Source organism: Podarcis cretensis, assembly GCF_951804945.1.
Source record: "Podarcis cretensis genome assembly, chromosome: 9".
Taxonomy (NCBI): Eukaryota; Metazoa; Chordata; class Lepidosauria; order Squamata; family Lacertidae; genus Podarcis; species Podarcis cretensis.
Genome location: NC_137178.1, coordinates 4,345,269 through 4,366,885, shown reverse-complemented (window position 1 = coordinate 4,366,885; position 21,617 = coordinate 4,345,269). Strand labels below are relative to the sequence as shown.

Sequence of the window (21,617 nt, the reverse complement as noted above, 5' to 3'; positions counted from 1 at the left end):
TGCTGTTTGTTCCAATTTATCACCAAAGAATTGGTTTCCCTGGGGGGGGGGAGTGTTGACAAGCTCCTCATCACCTTTTAAACACCCGTCGAAGACGCTCCTTTCCCAACAAGCCTTTTAAGTGGAGATCTGTATCCATACGGGACTTGAAATTGTCCTTACATACGAAATGTATTTTTAATATGCAAGCTGTCCTTAACTGCTTGCGCAGACAGAATGGTTTTGACGCATGGCGTTGTTGTTGTTTTTATTGCTGATGTCTCCACTGTGAAATTACTTCAAGATCTTTAATGGGAAGTGGTTCCTGGATGGGGTTTAGGACGAACAAAGCTGCCCTGGTGTCATCATTGTGTTTTAGTTGCGATTCCTGGCTTTGCGGGGGGCTGGACTAGATGGCCCCTGGGGTCCCTTACAGCTCCGCGCTTCCATGAGGGTAAAGAACGGAGAGGCAGCAACGGAATGATATGTGACAAAAAGAGAGGAGCGAGTCTCAAGACCGGTGCCAGTTTGGGATTTATTTTTTATTGTTATACAAAGGGGAAAAATCCAGCACAATCCGAGATATGAATTTGCATCCCCTGCCTTTAGTTCTCTCCCTCCAACGTGCGATAAAACAAGTTTCTAAAAATGCCTCCTCTCTTTGCTTGTTACTCAGGGGGGCTGGGAGACAACTGGAGCTAAATTACATCTATTTTCACTGCACAGAACTCCCATAAGCCAAGGCAGATGACACATTCTTCTCCTAATTTGTGCCTGTTAATGACATTATGCAAATTGGAATGCTTTGATCAGCTTCTCATCTGCATTTTCTTCTTCTTCTTCTTCTTCTTCTTTTTCCCCTCCAAAAAATAAAAAATTCCCTTCCAGCCAGCAACCAACCCGCTTCAGTAACCGCTGCCTGCAGATGATTGGGCGGTGTTGGCCACATTTGAGGGCGCTGGGCGTCGGCGGAGCAGGTTGTGGAGTGCAAGGATTGGCTTCCTTAGGTAAATCTAGCCTCAGGCTCTCCGTCTGTGAAATGGGCTTCTAGGGGGCAGAAAGCCAGGGGCAGAACAGAGGAACGCTTTGCATTCTAGGAATGTGATGGCAGTGGCGATGCCAAGAGGGTGTGTTTGCTTTCTTTCAGGCATGACCACCGGAATAAGAAGCCAAAATGATAAAAGATATGAGGAGGACTGGATATTATATATTGATTATATGAAAAATTACTATAAGCGGGCAATTAGCATAGCTGGATGGTCATATATTCAGCTGTGTAAATTAGAACGAGAGTTAACAGGAGAAGCAGAGAAAGACTGGGGAAATTAAGAGAACGCGAGAGGAAGTGGAAGATAAAAGGAACCATGGATTGAGAGCAAGGGAAGTCTGTCGATGACTGGGTTTTGTTCCTGTGTTAAAATGTATCAGAATATATTTTTTAAAACCCATTAAAAGATGTGTTTGCATGAGGACTTCAACAATAACCAGGGCAGTTCGCCTGGTGCCTAAATTATACATCTTTAGGCACCAGGTGAAAACATTCTTTTTAAACCAGGCCTTTGGCTGATAAATATTCTAGGTAAAGGTAAAGGACCCCTGACAGTTAAGTCCAGTTGTGAACGACTCTGGGGTTGCGGCACTCATCTCACTTTACTGGCCGAGGGAGCCGACGTTTGTCCACAGACAGTTTTTCTGGGTCATGTGGCCAGCATAACTAAGCCACTTCTGGCAAAACCAGAGCAGCGCACGGAAACGCCATTTACCTTCCAAGTCTCTTGGGCTTGCCGATCAGAAGGTCGGAAGTTTGAATCCCTGCGACAGGGTAAGCTCCTGTTGCTCTGTCCCAGCTCCTGCCAATCTAGCAGTTCTAAAGCATACCAGTGCAAGTGGATAAATAGGTACCACTGCAGCGGGAAGGTAAATGCCGTTTCTGTGTGCTCTGGTTTCCATCACGGTGTTCCGTTGCACCAGAAGCGGTTTGGTCATGCTGGCCACATGACCCGGAAAGCTGTCTGTGGACAAACGCTGGCTCCCTCAGCCTGAAAGCGAGATGAGCGCCACAACCCCAGAGTCACCTTTGACTGGACTTAACCATCCAGGGTCCTTTACCTTTATGTATGTCTGTCTGTCTGTCTGTCTGTCTGTCTGTCTGTCTGTCTGTCTATATATCCATCTATCTATCTTCTATATCTATCCATCTATCTATCATCTATCTATATCTATAAAGGTAAAGGTAAAGGGACCCCTGACCATTAGGTCCAGTCATGACCGACTCTGGGGTTGCGGCACTCATCTCGCTTTACTGGCCGAGGCAACTGGCGTACAGCTTCCGGGTCATGTGGCCAGCATGACTAAGCCGCTTCTGGCGAACCAGAGCAGCGCATGGAAACGCCATTTACCTTCCCACCAGAGCGGTACCTATTTATCTACTTGCACTTTGACGTGCTTTTGAACTACTAGGTTGGCAGGAGCAGGGACCAAGCAACGGGAGCTGACTCCGTCGCAGGGATTCAAACCACCGCCTTTCTGATTGGCAAGTCCTAGGCTCTGTGGTTTAACCCACAGTACCACCCGTGTCCCCATCTATATCTATATCTATTTCTCTATCTGTCTATATCAGCTATCTATTATCTATCTATCTATCCATCTATCTATATCTATCAGTCTGTCTATCTATCTATCATCTATCTATCATCTATCTATATCTATCAGTCTGTCTATCTATCTATCTATCAAATATCTATCATCTATCTATCTATCTATCTATCTATCTATCCATCTATCTATCTAATATATAGAATACGATGGCTGTGCAAATCCTGGCTGATCCCCAAACGCCTGTCTTTCTCCTCAGCCCGGAACTGCATGCGGCTGCAAGTGTTGGAGTTGGACCACGTGACGGAGGTGAACCAGGAAGTGGCGGCTGAGGTGTGTCGGGAAGGCCTGAAGGGGCTGGAGATGCTGGTCTTGACATCCACCCCGGTCACACCCAAAGCCTTGCTGCATTTCAACAGTGAGTGGGAACTCCCCTCCCCAAAAAAGCAAAGCCACGGGGAAGGTGGGCTCCAGGAGGGTTCCTGCCACATTCCTGGACCTAGAATGGCACCTAGGAAGAGGGGAGACAGCCAACAAAAGATGGGATGGGACCTCTGGAAGATTCTGGCCCAGTTGGCCATGGTGAGAAGATGGTGCTGGACCAAATGGGCCTGATCCTGCAAGATCTTCATATGTTGGGGCTCAGTGATAAGATCCCTGGAAACCCAACTGGCTGGTCATTGTTGGGGCACCAAAGGTTCTCCTGTGTTTGTTTGGGTGGCTAGAAGAGACTCAGAAGAACCGTCCCTACCATGATGACATATCAGTTTTGTAGTGGCTTAACCGTCATGGCTTCCTCCAAACTTTTTTTAGGGGGGGACACCAGGAAACTGGGAATTATGTTCACATGTGGTAAATATTTACAATGTTTTTTGCCAAGGGTGTTTAAGGAGATAACAGAAATCACTGGGTTAAAGCTGACCAAAAGTCCAGAGGTAGCCCTATTGTCAATTTACAATAAGGTGCAAGGTTTGCAGGCAATAGTAATTATTATTATTATTATTATTATTATTATTATTATTATTATTTTGTTATTTATACCCCACCCATCTGAAGGACTTGCTCGCAAATTTATTGACAGCTGCACAAATTATTGTAGCTCAGAAGTGGAAGGGGCAAGCAGAATATAAAACGGAAGAATGGTATAAAGAGGTGTGGGATATAGCCATTAATTATAAAGCAACGTGTGTCATTAAGGTAAGACAGGGAATATGCAGGAGAAATGATTTTGAGGAGATATGGAGAGTGTTCGTAGTATTTATACTGTTAAAATGGAAAGGGGTCAAACCATCGCAAGAGGTGTTGAAATTTTGGGAGGTTGGATAGTTGCAATGGAATGGTCTTGGTGGTGAGTTGCACATTTTTATTCTTATTTATTTACGATTATTACTTTTTCAAAAAAATTAAAAAAGAGAAATAAAGGCACTTTCATTTTTTAAAAAAAAAAACTTTGGGAGGGGGAATTCATGGGTGTGCTGCAGAGAGTCCTAATCTGGATTGGGGCCCATGCATCTCCTTTGCACTTTTTAGAAGTTATCCACACAGTTCCTTAACTCAGATGGCTTTCAGAGAGGATGAGATCGGGTGGCTATGAGCCATGATAGCTATGTTCTGACTCCATTTTTGGAAGCCTCTCTGTACCAGGAGCTGGTTTTGTGGGGAAATCTCCCACCATGGAGAATGGCAGGAAGGGCCAGCGGTGTTGCGCTCAGGTGCGGCTTGTGGGCTTCCCAAAAGGGGCACCCGCTGGCCACCGCGAGAGGAAGGCGCTGGACTAGGTGGGCCATTAGCAGTGTGACTTTTCCAGAAAAAGAGGTGCCAGAATTCACCAGGATGGCCTCCTTTGTTCTCTTGTATAGGGGCAATGGTGCCCACCTGAGAGGGGCCGGAACGGAGTTTCAGTGCGTTCCAGCTGGGGGAAAAGCCCTGGCCATTAGCCTGACTTTTTTTTATTTTATCACAGAGGTTGCCAACATGGCACCCATGGGTGCCAGTGTGCCAGCCAGTATGACCAGTATGGCACCCACAAAGTATCTCAGTATTTTGTTGGAAGCTGCCCAAAGTGGCTGGGGAAGCCCAGCCAGATGGGCGGGGTATAAATAATAAATTATTATTCTTGTTCTTATTCTTCTTATTATTATCATCAGTAGAATCCCCTCAAAAATCCAGAGTGTATGATACTATTTGCTCTTCTTCCTTATTTTGGGTTATGGCACACACACCTTGGCAGCCATTTTGGGTTATGCCACACACCCTGTGGCAGCCATTTTGTATTATGCCACACACCCCATGGCAACCATTTTGTGTTATGCCACACACTCCATGGCAGCCATTTTGTATTATGCCACACACACCCCTTGGCAGCCATTGGTATTATGCCACACATACACCCCATGGCAGCCATTTTGCATTATGCCACACCCACCCCTTGGCAACCATTTATATTATGCCACACACCCAATGGCAGCCATTTGTATTATGCCACACACCCCGTGGCAACCATTTTGTGTTATGCCACACACTTCATGGCAGCCATTTTGTATTATGCCACACACACCCCTTGGCAGCCATTGGTATTATGCCACACATACACCCCATGGCAGCCATTTTGCATTATGCCACACCCACCCCTTGGCAACCATTTATATTATGCCACACACCCAATGGCAGCCATTTGTAATATGCCACACACCCCGTGGCAACCATTTTGTGTTATGCTACACACTCCATGGCAACCATTTTGTATTATGCCACACACACCCCTTGGCAGCCATTTTGTATTATGCCACACACCCCATGGCAGCCATTTTTTTATTTGTACCCATAGCACTAACTCAAAATTTAAAAAATGGTCCCATTGACCCCCCCCACACACACCCTCCAAAAGGCCTTGCAACCCCAGATCTTATGTCTATTTTGGCTGCTGACTCTGGATATGTGGGAAAGAAGAAAAATCTACTTTCCTCACACACCTTTTTTCCCATCAAGAGGTACAAAGCTTCAGAGAAGCTCAGGTTTTCTTTTCAGTTAGGACTTGGCTGTGAAGGAACAAGTGCCAAATAGAGTATTTATAGAGAATTTCACTGTTAAAAATAGCAGAGGTTGGCTTTCCACCAGAGCTGCTTCGTTACAGATATCCAGGAAGTTTGCTAGGCGACACGCCCTATAGTTTTTTACACAAATAATCAATTAGCATCGCTGCCCAACAATTAATGACTTTTTAGTTGTTTGACCTGCTTATTTTTAATTAGGTAAATTAAAATGCACTGAGAATGTTACCAATCCTCAAGAAGCCTATTCTTTTTGTTTTATTTCATGTGGGAATTTATAAGCATTGTCAGAAGGAATGTCCACCTATAACATGACTTTCCTTCTCTTTTCCCTAGGAAAGAAACAAAGCACATGCAAAATTTAGCAAGCATCCCCTTAACTCTGAGCCCCACTGATTAAATCTACTAATTCGGGGATCTATTAATTGATCTACTTTGTGGATTTACCTGCTAATTGAAAGCTCGCAGCCCGATTTATTAAATTAAAAGAAGAGGAGGCACGGTTAGAGATATGAGCGGCTCAAGCAAACTTCGCTAGCAATTTTCCAAAATAGTGATTACTAGCTCATATCGCAGATGATTATTAGCATTTAATTTAGCAGAATTCTGGCAGCTGGTACCCACAATTAATGCCATAAGCGATGCCTTAAATGGATTTACGCAGAGGGCTTTTCCTCTAGTTTTTTCAGAGGTGGGGGGAAGAACAACCAAGGATGTTCCTTTAAATAATAAGGGTGCTAGAGTTGTAGCAAATGCATCGGTCTTCTTTGGGCTGTTTTGTACAGTCATGAGGACTAGATCCCTGACCTTTCATAATCATACAAAGGGGAGATCATCAGGGTTCAAGGTGAAATAGCAGCTTCTCTCCTGCAAGGGTCGCCAGTGTGGCACAATAACACCGTTAAGGTCAGGGGTCCCCAAACTAAGGCCCGCGGGCCGGATAACGCGCAAGGGACTCGTTTATCCGGCCCACGGCGACCCCCGCTACCCGCTCTTACCAGCGCTGCACAGCTGCCCACTTCCAGGTCTGAGCACCGGAAATAGCTTGTGCACATGCACAAGCATTATTTGTGCATGTGCAAGCGTTATTTGGGCATGCACAAACGTTATTTCTGGTGCACATCCGGGTCGGAGCAGGCCCGTGCACATGTGCACAAGCTATTTCTGGTGCTCCTCCGACCTGGAAGTGTGCCGGAAATAGCATGTGTGCATGCGTATGGGCATGTGCTGCCCACCCTCTGGCCCGCGGTGTAATCGGCACTGCAGACACCGGCCCGAGGCGCAGGAAGTTTGCTGACCCCCGCTTAAGGTCTCGCCCTGATAGCCATGAAGTCCCCCCACTTCCCCCCCTTGGTCATGAAGCAGAAACAGGGGTTGCCTTTTTCTTCACCTCTTATGTGTGTTTTTTCCCCCAAGAGAAGAGGAAATCTCCCAACCCAGATTTCATGCTGAAGACATTTCTCTTTCCTTAAAGGTGTTTGCCGGAACCTGAAGTCCATCGTGGTGCAGGTTGGGATCTCGGACTACTTTAAGGAACCAAACAGTTCTGAGGCCAGGAAGATGTTTGAGGAAATGGTGACCAAACTCCAGGTAATGAGATTCCTTATTGCCTTTTTAGCAATGGGCTTGCTTGGAGAAAGAAGTGGCAAGAGCTCATCCTCAAAGATCCCAGGTCCAGTCTTTTTATACAGTGCTTTTTTCTGGGGGGACGCAGAGGTACGCATACCCCTAAACATTTTATGAATCTTTGTACTTTTGTCCATTTACTGTATTTATTTTGCCCGATTTGAACTATAAAATGGTGGTTTTCTGTAGTCAAAATGAGAGTACCCCTAAACATCTTTTTAGAATATATTATATATTATTATATATTATATATTATTATATTAATGTATAATTTTTATTAAAATTTTCTGTTTTACAGTTTAAAATACAGTGGACCCTCCGGATACGAATTAAATTCGTTCCGGGGTTCTGTACTTAACCTGAGAAGTCTGTAAATGGAGGCGCCGCTTCTGCATACGCACGCGGCACAATAGAGCACTTCTACACATCCATGCGCAACAAAATCTGGAAGTGTACACTTCCAGGTTTGCCACATTTACAACTCTTGAGTTATGTATCCAGAGCGGTACATAACTCAAGGGTCCATTGTACTCTTTTAAACTTCCTTAAAATATCAATGACTTCCTTTTTTCTCTTTCCATGGTTCATTTTGCATATCTTAAATCCCTGCATATTTTACACAAACTAAACCATTCAGTATTCCCTTATTACATCCATCAAAATTATTTACACTGCTGAATTTATTTTTATGCTGCCAGTGTTTTCAAGTGTACACAATTTCCCCCCATATATTCATTAAACATTTTACAATCTTCTCTAAATGTATGTTCTTCTCCTTATCGTATTCTGTATGTTAAGTCTGCAAGCTGCGCATATTCCATCATCTTAAGCTGCCATTCTTCTTTGGTTGGGACCTCACTCGTTTTCCATTTGGGGGCTAACAAAACACGGGCCGCAGTAGTGGCATACATAAATAACCTTTTTTGACACCTGGGAATTTCAGTCTCAATTATCCCCAACAGAAAGGACTCTGGTTTTTGGGGAGAAGTACTTCGAAGCCTTTTTTTCAGTCTGGCAAAACCTGGAGCTCCACTGCCAGTCTGTGAAGGCAATGCTGAATAAATGACAAGCAGAGCCACCCCATGATTGGCTGTAGGTAAGAAGGTGAAGACTGACAGGCAGGCTAAGATTAGAGGGCCAGACTCATTCACCCAAATCAGTGGTGGGGAACCTCTGGCCTGCAGGTCAGATTTGGCCCATAAGGCCTTTTTTTTTTTTTTTAACACTGGCCAGTCACTCCAATATTTAACTTATATGCAAAATTCATCATGCGAAAGGCTGGGCTGGATGAATCCCAAATCGGAATTAAGATTGCCGGAAGAAATATCAACAACCTCAGATATGCAGATGACACAACCTTGATGGCAGAAAGTGAAGAGGAATTAAAGAACCTTTTAATGATCCTGCAGATCTCTTCTTACCTTGTGGGTCAAAGAGTACCAACAAATTGCCATTGGAGTCACCACTCTGGGTGTCCTAAAGAGTTGTTTTTGCCAATAATTTTATTGTTCCAGTCTCTGCAAGCCTCCACATTGAGGTTGAGTTTGTTTGGGTTTTTAACAACGAAGCAGTATCTACATTTTATGAAATAAAGTTGTTGTTGTTATTTCAACTTGCGGAACTCATCATGCAAAAGGCTGGGCTGGATGAATCCCAAACCAGAATTAAGATTGCTGGAAGAAACATCAACAACCTCACATATGCGGATGACACAACCTTGATGGCAGAAAGTGAGGAGGAATTAAAGAACCTTTTAATGAGGGTGAAAGAGGAGAGCGCAAAATATGGTCTGAAGCTCAATATCAAAAAAACGAAGATCATGGCCACTGGGCCCATCACCTTCTGGCAAATAGAAGGGGAAGAAATGGAGGCAGAGAGAGATTTTACTTTCTTGGGCCCCATGATCACTGCAGATGGCGACAGCAGTCACGAAATTTAAAAATCGCCTGCTTCTTGGGAGAAAAGCAATGACAAACCTAGACAGCATCTTAAAAAGTAGAGACATCACCTTGCCAACAAAGGTCCGTATAGTTAAAGCCATGGTTTTCCCAGTAGTGATGTATGGAAGTGAGAGCTGGACCATAAAGGAGGCTGATTGCCGAAGAATTGATGCTTTTGAATTATGGTGCTGGGGGAGACTCTTGAAAGTCCCCTGGATTGCAAGAAGATCAAACCTCTCCATTCTGAAGGAAGTGCTCACTGGATGGACAGATCCTGAAGCTAAGGCTCCAAGATTTTGGCCACCTCAGGAGAAGAGAAGACTCCCTGGAAAAGACCCTGATGTTGGGAAAGATGGAGGGCACAAGGAGAAGGGGACGACAGGATGAGATGGTTGCATAGTGTTCTTGAAGCTACCAGCATGAGTCTGACCAAACTGCGGGGGCAGTGGAAGACAGGAGTGCCTGGCGTGCTCTGGTCCAGGGGGTCATGAAGAGTCGGACAGGACTAAACGACTAAACAACAACAACAAGTCACTCCAATATAATGTACTTACCTGAGATCTGCAGCTGAAGGGCGGTATACGAATTTAATAAATCATAATGATAGCAGGTTATGTCAGTGGATGCACAGGAGGGCAGAGATTGAGTCTACCTAAACTGCAAGTGCCAGTTCCCCTGTTTGCAAAAGGGCTTTCAAACAGCCCCCATTCTGCGCTTTGAAGTCCCGGTAGTCGGGGCGTCAAAGCACCACATCACCTGCCACTGCTATGGCACAGGGTGATTGACAGGTTGGCAACCTGCTCACCTGTCAAATTTGCCCCCCCCCCTCCATCCAAGCTGAGGACATAAGGATCTGACCCACCTGGCCAGAAAATGTTCCCTCTCTTTGGCCCAAGCATTTAGAAATTATTGGAACTCCATGGCATTTGTATAGAAAAGAACTGTCTTGTTGGAGACGTAATAAGGATAATATTTCTTTAAAACACCTGTTTTTACAATGAGCTATGCTTATTACATTTTAGGAGAAAGTAGTGGATTATATGAATATGACTGTGTGGAAAAAGTTTAAAATTTCCAGAGGATAATATTCTTTTGAGCTACATATATACGACATGGAATTTGACAACTGAGGAACGTAAATGGATTCTTCCTACCCTTACTGTGGCCAAAGACTTACATTGCTGCATTGGAAAGATAAATTGACGTCTCCTTTTAATCAATGGATTGAAAACACGATTGCACTTACCACTTATGAGTAGATTGCTTATAGAAGTAGAGTTTGCAGGGGGGAAATATAATGAAATTTGGAACCCGTTTAGGTTAAAAAATAAATATATACTGTATTTTTCCGTGTATAAGATGCCCCCTATTTTGGGGGACTCCAAATTAAGAAAACCCCCCTCAGCGCTACCCGTGTATAAGACGAGTCCCAATTTCAAACCTAATTTTTTGGTTTAAAAAATACGGTTATACACGGAAAAATACGGTATGTATAATGCCACTATCTATATATTAGGTAAGTATGTATGGAATTGCAATTGTTATTTCTTATAGGGTTATAGTTTATCCTTTCACGTTCTCCCTTTTTATTTTTTATTCTTTGTTGTTTATTTTAAGTGTTGTTAAAAAGAATTAAGAAGAAGAAGAAGCTCTGCCCCAACTGGAGCAGCCTGTTTCCTCCCGCATACCAATTCCCCTGAAATTTATTGCCGTCTCTCTCTTCCCTATCTCTTCCAGGCCCTGAAGAAGAGGCCGGGCTTTTCAAAGATTTTACACATTAAGGTGGAAGCTGGCTGTTAACCTTTGCAAGGGGAGAGACCAACGCGCACCCCAGATTAACACCTCCTGCCCGTCTGTTCGTAAAGACATCCTGGCGCCAACACCAGAAGCCTGCCTGCCAGCCTCAGTTCTCTGGACTGGCGCTTTCAGAAGCACCCAGCCGAGCGCACGCATCTTTGAGCAGGCCTTCCGGACTGGGCGCGACAAGCTCCTTTTCCATGCGGTGAAGGGTCAGCTGTATCGCTGAGATGATGGTGCTATGAAAACACACATAACAAAACGCCCGGCAAAGGAATTTCTCCAGACTGCGAGCGGGAACACCCCTTTTCCTTCTCCTCCTCCTCCTTTCATCTCGCGGAGGCAGCTGTGCAAGGGAAGCTTGGCCCTTCTTTGCAGATCCTTCCTTTGCCGTCGAGACTCTCTCTTTCTTTTCGCCCTTCCAACAACTTCTCGGCCAAGGGTGACAAATCAACAGGGCTCGCTCGACTCCCTCGATTCACCCTCCTCCTTTGTGGAAACGACTGGTCGTTCCTTCCGTCTGAAACTCCATCACCTTGGAGCCTCATTTCATCTCTTTCCTTTTGAGCTCTTTCTCTCGCTCACTCTTGGTTTTTTAATGAGGGAGGGGGCAGTTCCTATTGTGGGGAGAAGCAGGGGTTCCTGTTCATTTTGATTTCCCCCCTCTCTCTTATGGAAGAAAAGGCAAAGCCGAATTTACCTGCGGCCAGAGACCGCTACAATGCTAAGAAGACATATCTCCTACCTTGCAGAGGAACCCTGGAATGTTCTCCCCGCTGATCAATTTCCGTCTTGGAGCCAGGAACATAGGAAGTTGCCTTATACAGAGTCAGGCCTTGGTCCATCTAACTCAGTATTGTCTATACGGACTGATAGCTGCTCTCCGTGGTTTCAGGCAGGGAGTCTTCCCCAGTGCTCCCAGGAGATGCTGAGGACTGAACCCAGGACCTGGGCCGCTGAGCCAGGGCCCTTGTTCTCTCTCCTGCACAGGCCATAAAGCATCTTTGCCTGCAACATCCTCTTTTCATCTCTTGCCACCAACTTTTTCCTGATTCATGGAAAGCTCCCGCTTTCCTCTTCTGGCGGGTGGCTTCGCCGAGTGATTAATCGTTTGGCAATTGGCACAGTGGAAAGGAGACATTTCTGCTTTGAATGTAAGCCTCCTCCATCCATCATCCCTAGCTTGCCTGCTTTCCAGGAGGCAGGGAGATCCAGTTCCCCCCCTCCCCACAATTTACAGATCTGCAAGTGCCCTCCAGGTATTAACTGGCCCCCGACATTAACCAGTTCCCAATCCCTGCCGTTTATGCCAAGATTTAGGGAGCACATAGAGGAACCAGCTCTGCCCAAATTTCTCAGGCAGATGGCTTTGCTTCAGTTGCATTTCTTGGGGAAGCAGAAGGATGGAGTTTGCAGTCAGCATCCTGCTGTGACAATGGATCCGCAGCAAAAATGACACAGCTAGCAAGTGCAGGTTCCAGATCCTGCAAGGAGGAGCCTGGCTTATAAGCTCACGGCCAAAGCATTTGATCAACCTGAGAAAATCCTTTCTGGCATAGCATTTATGCTGAATCCCCAGGGGCAGTCGAGGGCTGGCCTTGAGGACTCGCGGGAAGCATTTCTGAGTCTAAGCCAAGGGTCGCTACGCTGTGCCTTCATCAGCTGGAATTATCCGAAGCTGTTTTTATTCCATCAAAGCATCTCCATTCTTGGGGGGGGGGGGGGTGAGGCTGACCTGTTGGGTTTCTGCCTGGTGTGCAGCTGATGAAGGCACAAGCTTCATGCCAGAAAAAACAAGGCAACCCCCATCTCAGAGCCAACCCTTATCGGAGCCAACCCTTATCAAGTAGCTGTTGGACTCCCGGTTCAGTACAGTAAGCCTGCAACTTATACACATTTAACTTATATCCAGCTTTATGCACTTTGCAAAAAAAAAAAAAATTGAAAGGGGGCATGCATCCAGGAAAAATGTCTTTGGCAATCCTATACGCCATTGCACCCCATGTGTTTTGATTATACACAATTTTGGATTTATGCACAGTGCCCAGAATGCAATGTAAGTTGCAGGCTTAACTGTAGTTACAAAGATAAGTTATTTGAAAAAGACATATAGGACTATATATGGTGGGTTCTAAAGCTTCTGTTACTTGAGTGGTATTACCTGAGAGAGAAAACTGATAATCAGTCCCATCCCCCCCGGCAAAAAAGGGAGAGAGGATCCTTTTCCCTTATATTGCAACCAAAAAGCACCAAGAATTCTGTGGCAAGAATAAGTTGTGCAAAGCACACTTGATGATGACACCATGTTGATTTTGGGGGTTCTTGAACACAGAACCCTCAGTGAACAGGAAGGCTGCAGAAACTGCAAATTAGTTTAGGCTGCACCTGGGCTTCTTCTATGCACCATTCAAAGTGAAAAGGTTGATCCTTCTTAGGGCCGTGTTATCATTTGCCACTGAATTAGAGCAAACGTCAGTCAGGTTTTCTCCAATGGACAGTTGCTCAGATTTATCACGAACGAATGGGTGTTCCACAGGGGAAGGGGGTGGAGCAGAAGCAAAACCACTTGCACCCATGCTTTTTAGGGACGAGACAAGTGGATGTCTGAATGGGCCCTGAATCAGAATGCTTCAGGACCCTGGACAGAGCCCCATGGAAGGTGCTCCCTGGACCCACACAGGGGAGAGAGTAGTTGCCTGAACAGGACGCAGAGGACTTTTTAGGGCCAAGTGGTAAGTGTGCCTTTAATATAGATATTTAAAATAATTAAGAAGAGTGTGTATGCAGGTTGCAAGCTTCAACCCAGCAGGAGCTGGCTGCAAATTAGAGAACAGATAGTCTGCAGGTTCTGCCCTCCTCTACTCACCCCTCCCAATTAACCTCCATCTCCAAGACATTACAAAGGCCAACTAGGCATTTAGGCCCTGAAATCTTTGGTATGGGATGCTGCTGATTCTAGTGTTAGGGGAAAGTCACACTCAAAAGCTGTTGGGTTTTCATGAGGACTTAAAAAAAATAATGACAGATCTACTTGCAGCTCCCGGCCAAGTGACACATTGGGTGGAAAACCTACGTTTGGTGCCATGTGAAGTGTTAAATTGCCCTAAGAAGATCCCTCAGTTTGGGCAGGCAATAAATAGTCTCTAAGAATTCATATTGCCACACTGGGGAGAGTGAGAATTCAGAGAAAAGGAGGGTCAACGGAACCCTCACGGAGATTTTGGATCTGCAAAAATCCAGTTCTGCTTCACAGAATTATTGCCTTTTCCAGCAGCCAACTCTCGCAGGTAGTGATTTTTATTTTATTTTAATCCTGATTCCGAAAGACTTGCACAACCTTTGGGGTTTTTTGTTTTCCTGTCGTGGGGGCACGAAGGTCACAAATCCTGGAGTAAATGGAGAGCTTTTGCAGGAAGGAGGCCCCAGAATGCATTGCTCCACCTGCAGCTTGAGATGCACTGCATTCAGAGAAATGCAGTCTTCAAGGAGCAGGGCACCCTCGTGTTTACAAGGAAGGCAGCCATTTTGCCAAAGTTTCTTTTTTCATCATGGCCCTGGAGGTGACACTGAAGGGACAGGAGGAGGAAGGGAGCAAAGTGTTTGGTGTGGTCCGAAGAGTCTAAAAGGATGCCTAAAAAACCAGCAAAAATTAAAAATAATCATCCGATAAGAAGGAATGAAACGAAAAGCAACAAGGATGGAGGAGAAAGTGAACACGAGCCTCCTAAATTCCACATTTTGATACTTTTTAAACACTAGAGTTTTCTGGCAGTGGCGATAAACCATCAGCTTGAACAGTCGCCTTTGACACAGTGCAGAAACTTGAACAAACGTTACCTTAAATTCAAGAAAAGTCAGTATTTATTTCTATAAAGAATTTAAAAAAAATAAAAGACGAAGAGAGATTTTAAAGCAAAGTTATTTACTCAGCATGTGTCGCTATGCTCTGTTCTTAGTGAGGGATTGCTTTAACTGAGAGTCGTTTTGGGGACTGATTTATTTATTTTGGTTCCTCCTCGTTCATCAAGGGCAGAGAAGGTCAGCTCATGAGGATGTTTGCTGCTGCTATGACTACAATTTCCATTACTTTCTGCCCCCTCTCGCCTTCTTTTCCTTTTTGAAAGAGAGTGCCAGAGAGGAAACCAGCCCATCGGATGTGAGGAGGACTCAAGAGCCAATTCTGGCCTGATACTATCTTTCTTGCCCTCGTTCTAATGCATCTTTCTGCAGAGTCTCTGGTAGTGGAAGAATCTAAGGTTCGGTCCCCCTGATTAATCCAGGGATGTGCCCTCAGGGCTGTGGATTTAGCTGGAACATTCTTTCATTTTTGGAAGCGAGGGGAAGCTGTGACAGCATCCAGCTACAGCAAGTCCTCCAAGCAATGGCATTCGACTGGATGGAGTGGCTACCGGGTGGGGGAATCTTTCCCTCCTTTTCCACTTGTTGCCCCCAAGATCGCATTCCAAGGGATGTGTGAACAGAGGGCAGTGGTCAAGAACTGCGCATGGTGCGCAGCGATTCGCCTGGGAAGCCACGATTTCATATTACCGGGACATATAACTGGGAGGGAAGGTGGAAGAGCAGGATTAAAAGGTGTGACTCAGAGGAACAGAGACCAAAGTGTCTTCTAAGAGATATTTCATCTCTAGGTTTGGAGGGTTGTTGGGGGAGGGCGAGGAGAGCAAGATGTTTATTTATTTATTTACCTATGTGTTTATTTATTTATTGGGTGGAATGACATCGCTATTTATTTTCTCTTTTTTAAGAAAATAAGAATGATGATGATGATAACTGTGAGATTCTCTGCCTGTGAACTTTGGTCAAAATTGAGCTATGGGTGTGTGGTCTCCCTCCCTTTTATTATTATTATTATTATTATTATCATAAATCCCTGACTGGTTCAGTCTCACAGCTCACTGTGCTGCGAAGGTAGGAAAAAAGAGGTTTGTATGTGGATGATGATGTGATGTTAGCTGGAAATTATCTTCCCCCCCCCCTGCAGTGTTAACCCTTGCACCCTTTGAACAGGACCTGAGCACTTTTGATATATGTTTTCTTTCCTGTTTAAAACATATGTTTATTATTCTTATTCTTAACCCAGAAATCAGATAGTTGGGGCCACGATCCAGTTAGCACCTGCAAACCTCACAGATTCCAATGGGAAACCACAGAGCTTAACTTTCTTCTATGGGCATCAATAAGACTTAAAAGTGTTTTACTTTGTTCTGCACTTATCTGTTCAGAAGTAGGTCTAACTGAGTTCAATGGGAAGCATGTAGAGAACTGCAGACTAACAGGAGCTGGATCAAGCCCCCTGACCTGCTGGGTGTCATAACGTAAATCTGAGCCAAAAACTTGTTTTGTGTTCTTTTAAGAAAAAGCTGGGTGGGAGGCAGAAAATGTCTCAGCAATGCTTTGAAGGCAAATGAATTTTTCTTAATGTGGTCATTTGTATTACTGGGTTCCGTGAGGGTGTTCTAAAGGCCTTTGGGGAATATAAACATTAATTGAACGGATAGTGCAGGAAATGGTATGCTCAGGTTGAAGAGCTGCTTAGCACATCAGCATGCCTCAGTCGATCGCTCCACCCTCTACGGCTCACAGCTGAAGCCCTGCTCAGAGGTTTGGGTTGCCCTCCATGCCTTCAATGGGTACAGTGTGGGGCAACAGGCTCTGCTCTCCCTGCCCACATCTGCTAAATACATGGAGAAGAACCCAGATTTATGAAAAGGGCTTGGATGTGCAAGCAGTTTTCCCTTAAAAAGCAAGGGGGCATATGAACATCCTTTTCTATGGGGATTGCACTATGATGGCAAGTTCATACACACAGGCTATGACTTCATGGTGCACTCATTGAGAAATTTGCATGCAAGTGGAGGTTGAGCCACAGTGTATTGGGGAGGGGGCATTTCCCAACAGCAGTTCACCTTCTGCAAAATTGGGGTGGCTATTTTTGTGCAGAGAGGCTATACCAGGGGTCGGCAAGGCTTACCAGCCATGGGCCAGATCACTCCCGCTGAGATCCTCCGTGGGCTGGACCGGTGCAGCACGATGCCAGAAATTGCGTCTGCACATGCCCAGATGCCGAAAATCACACCCACACAGGAGCGTTTTTTGGCATCTGGGCATGTGCAGACACAGTTTCCGGTATCTGCACATGCGCATATGCGGTTTCCAGCGCCACTTGGCAAGTCCCCATGCTGTGCTGCACTGGTTTAGCGCAGCAGCGTGTGGGGGACTCGCCAAGGGAGCGGCTCGTGGGCCAGTAAAACGGTCTTCATGGGCTGCATCTGGCCCATGGGCCACACGTTGCCAACCCCTGTGCTATGCTATGCAGTTGCTACCTGTATAGTAGCAAGGAGTGGGGGAGGAATTTGGTTCAGATTGCATTCAAATTCAAATTTCCCAGATTCACATTTTTCCAAAACAGCACAGGAACTTTGAAATCCACATATCCCCGAATTTTGCAAAGCATTTCTCCAGACAAGTAATGTGTGCCCCCCAAAAAGGGAATTGTGTTAAATGTGCATATAAATGCATACATCAGTGAAAATAGCACAATCAGGGAAAATGCTGTGGAAAAATGTCTTCGGTCTGTGAAATTGCATACAAATATGTGTTTATTAGGAGAAATTTGCATGAAATTGTGATGGATTTTCATAAGCACTTTTTTAAAAAGAAAAATTGCAAGTTGCTGCAAAATGTGGAGAACTGATTAAGATTGGAACACTAAGAAACTGGAAGAAACCAAAATTGACAGATTCCCCCACCCCTAAAAGTACCTGCTGCCCCTTTGACTTTGAAGGAGACTGCCCAGCACTGACCATGCTTTGGAGGGAGATGGGGACAGATGGCAGAGTCACCGCAAAAGGCAGCGATTTATCTTTCGCTCTTTCCAAGCAAACTTCACACCTCCCTTTTTGCAATGTCACCTTCTGCTGAGCAAAATGAACCCGGGGAAAATCTGGCACAGCTGGTGCACGAAGCGTTTCTGCCGCCGAGTGGGTTTGTTTTAACGTGGTTTGCAAAGTGGAGATGCCTCTTTGCATTTTGCAAAGATCAAAGCCCGTTTCTGGTGGCTGCAGCTGCCCGGCTTGTTGGTGCTGTTGCTGCTCCGATGCGCTTTTGTAAAACTGTCAAATGCTGAAGCTTTGTGGTGTCAGTCTGAGGGGAGAGGGAAACTTTGAGCGTGAAGCCTTCTGCGTCATGTCATTTAACACGTGGCGCTATCCGAACGAAGTGAAACGTATGCCTCCGCCATTTGCGGCATGGGATCTGCTTCTAAGATCCAGGGCTGGCTCAAGCATTGGCCAGTGGGAGCACATAGCTTAAGCACCAACACCAGACGAGGAGGAGAAGGAGGAGGGAGCAGTTTATGGGCAAGGATCATAGGTTGGCGGTAGAGCATCTAGCTTGCATGCGGAAGGTCACAATGTAGACCTGGAAGAGACCCCTGCCTGAAACTCTGCAAAGGCAATGCCAGTCAGAGTAGACAGTATTGAACTGCATTGAACTTTGGCCAAGTCCTACATAACTAGCTTGGATTTTGAGTATGGGTAGAAGAAAGTGCCCTGAATGCCACAGTCGGCTACTAAGGGGAAGAGTGTCAGACCAGATCCATGGTGGAAGTTTACGCAGCCAGTGCAGGAGATGGGAAATGCCAGAGGGATGTGGTCAGTGTACATCTTGGGTCCATGGCATCAGCTGCTGTCCCAGAAAAAATGAAAACTGTCTACTGATCAGGATTATGGCTGTAGAGGAGCCCACGAGCAGGGCATGAGGGTAGCAGTCATTTCTTCCTGTTGCTTCTCCCATTAACTGGTATTCCAAAGTAGACTGCTTCTGATCATAGATGCTCCATTCTGTTGTTAGATCTATTCCTCAATGGATTTCCTCATGGTTTTTTTAAAGCCAGCAGGCCAAGCTTTCTTTTCTCCCTTCACCTGCAAATGTCATCACCCCTCGGGCCAATTTCAAGGCATCTGTAAAGCTTCCATCTGCTCTCCTTCCATCTTTCTACAGTTTCTTTGCTTGTTTCATAAAATGTATATGCCACTTGATTGTAGGGGAAAAAGCTCAACGTGGTTTATACCTCCAAGGTGGGCCCTGACTGCCGAGGGCAGAGTTGTCTTTCTGCAGATTCCCAACGTGTAGAGAATATCACAGTTCTGTTGAGCAGGGCTGGAAAATTCTCCAGAGCCTTCTGTTTCCTTGCTCTTTCTGGAGTTGAGGGTGCGCGCTTGTCTGTGTCCCAGTCCAGTAAGGATAAATGACCATCCATATTCCCATATTACCTTTCTATACAGCCTCCAGATTGTGAGGGGCCCCCAATCTGTGAACTGGGAGAAATTTTAGGAATGTGAGCATGCACCTTGGGTTTGAGCTTCCTTGGTGGTGCTTTGGTGATATAGGTAAAGGTAAAGGGTGGCGCTGTGGGTAAAACCTCAGTGCCTAGGACTTGCCGATCACATGGTCGGCGGTTCGAATCCCCGTGGTGGGGTCAGCTCCCGTCGTTCGGTCCCAGCTCCTGCCCACCTAGCAGTTCGAAAGCACTCTTAAGTGCAAGTAGATAAATAGGTACCGCTTTATAGCGGGAAGGTAAACGGCGTTTCCGTGTGCTGCGCTGGTGCTGGCTCGCCAGCTGCAGCTTCGTCACGCTGGCCACGTGACCCAGAAGTGTCTTCGGACGGCGCCGGCTCCCGGCCTCTAGAGCGAGATGAGCACGCAACCCTAGAGTCGGACACGACTGACCCGTACGGGCAGGGGTACCTTTACCTTTACCTTTACCTTTACCTTTACCTTTTTAAAGGGGGACCCCTGACCATTAGGTCCAGTCGTGGCCGACTCTGGGGTTGCAGTGCTCATCTCGCTTTATTGGCCAAGGGAGCCGGCGTTCAGCTTCTGGGTCATGTGGCCAGCATGACTAAGCCGCTTCTGGCGAACCAGAGCAGCGCACGGAAATGCTGTTTACCTTCCCGCCGGAGTGGTACCTATTTATCTACTTGCACTTTGACGTGCTTTCGAACTGCTAGGTTGGCAGGAGCAGGGACCAAGCAATGGGAGCTCACCCCGTCATGGGGATTTGAACCACTGACCTTTTGATTGGCAAGTCCTAGGCTCTGTGGTTTAATCCACAGCGCCACCCATGTCCCCAGTTTTGGTGATATAGTTATTTGCACATATCTGTACAGACTGAGCATCAGATTAGAAGGGCTCGAAGCATTAACTAACAAGAGATCTTGCTACTTCACTGGGTTCCTAAGGAAAAGCCCCCCGAGCGATAGTGCCGGTTTCTGCACAAAGAGCAAATCAAGTCTCTGTCTTCCAGTTGCAGCTCAACAGGGGACAAAACATGACAGACCCCTGGCCTAATTACTCTACTACAACCGACAGTCATCACCGCCAACATGGGGTGGGGAAAACATTTTATGGCAACGCACCTACACTTGGCCAATTCTGCAGCTGTGCCAAGAGAAGCTGAACAGATTTGGACAGGGCTGCTGCCTTGTTTTATTTATTTATTTTATAAAATTTTATATAGCGCTTGATTGTAAAACGAAAACGAAAACCCTCAAAGTGGTTTACCAAAATGGTAAGGCTAAGAAAAATGTGCAGTAATTGAAGGCATGAGAAAAACTGCAAAATTGCAGGCTAAAAACACCAACTTTCTAAACCTCTGGATTGGCTTGTCTAAACACACACACACAAATGAGCAGGCACCGAAAAGTATAATACAGTGGTGGCTCGCAAAACGAAATTAATCCATTCCGCGAGTCTCTTCGTCTAGCGGTTTTTTCGTCTTGCGAAGCAAGCCCATTGACGGCTTAGCGGATTAGCGCTATTAGCGGCTTAGCGGCTTTTAGCGGCTTAGCGGATCAGCTGATAAGCGGCTTAGTAGCTTAGAAAAAGGGGGGGAAAGGGGAAAAAACCCGCAGGAACTCACAAGACATTTTCGTCTTGCGAAGCAAGCCCATAGGGAAATTTGTTTTGCGAAGCGCCTCCAAAACGGAAAACCCTTTCGTCTAGCGGGTTTTCCGTCTTGCGAGGCGTTCGTCTTGCGGGGCACTACTGTCATAATAATACAGTGGAACCTCGGTTGTCGAATGCTTCGGAAGCCGAACAATTCAGAATCCAAACGCCGACAACCCAGAAGTGAATGCTTCCATTTTCAAACGTTTCTCCACTTTTTAAAAGGAATTTGCCTACCAGCAATTGTGGCTCGGTTGTCGAAACTTTCGGATGTCAAACAGTTTTCCAGAACAGATTATGTCCGATAACCAAGGTTCCACTATAATAATTTATTACCTATACCTCACCCATCTGATTGGGTTGCCCCAGCCACAAGGAAGCTTCCAACATAATAAGAGTAATTTTAAAAAGAGTACAGTGAAGGCAGCTGCCTAATATCAAGCAACAGGGAGTTCCAAAGGGTAGGTGCTGCCACGGTAAAAGATTGAGAATGTGGAATGGGTCTTTTGTGGCCTCTGGGATATTTCCAATTCCGCTGACCAAAGTGGCTGTGGGGCTTCATTGCAGGGGAAAGGTGGTCTCTTGGGCAAACTGGCCCCAAGTGGCTCAGAGCTTTGAATAGTAGCAGGAATGCCTTGAGCTTGGCCCATTGTCTCTCACA

At 45.8% G+C, this 21,617-nt stretch overlaps 1 protein-coding gene and 1 long non-coding RNA gene across 4 annotated transcripts in view; both read left to right on the top strand.

Annotated features, from left to right (window-relative positions):
- The window catches only part of FBXO41 (F-box protein 41), a 127,401-nt gene extending 111,625 nt beyond the window's left edge, over positions 1-15,776 (top strand). For all 3 annotated transcript variants that reach the window (XM_079990808.1, XM_079990806.1, XM_079990807.1), the window contains exons 10-13: positions 868-986; positions 2,834-2,992; positions 7,099-7,214; positions 10,928-15,776. In XM_079990808.1, coding sequence (XP_079846934.1) covers positions 868-986; positions 2,834-2,992; positions 7,099-7,214; positions 10,928-10,990 — 457 coding nt within the window. In that variant the 3' untranslated portion in view covers positions 10,991-15,776. The remainder of the gene's footprint in view (positions 1-867; positions 987-2,833; positions 2,993-7,098; positions 7,215-10,927) is intronic.
- LOC307224469 overlaps positions 1-21,617 on the top strand; it is a 251,115-nt gene that overhangs the window by 96,917 nt on the left and 132,581 nt on the right. The window lies entirely within an intron of this gene.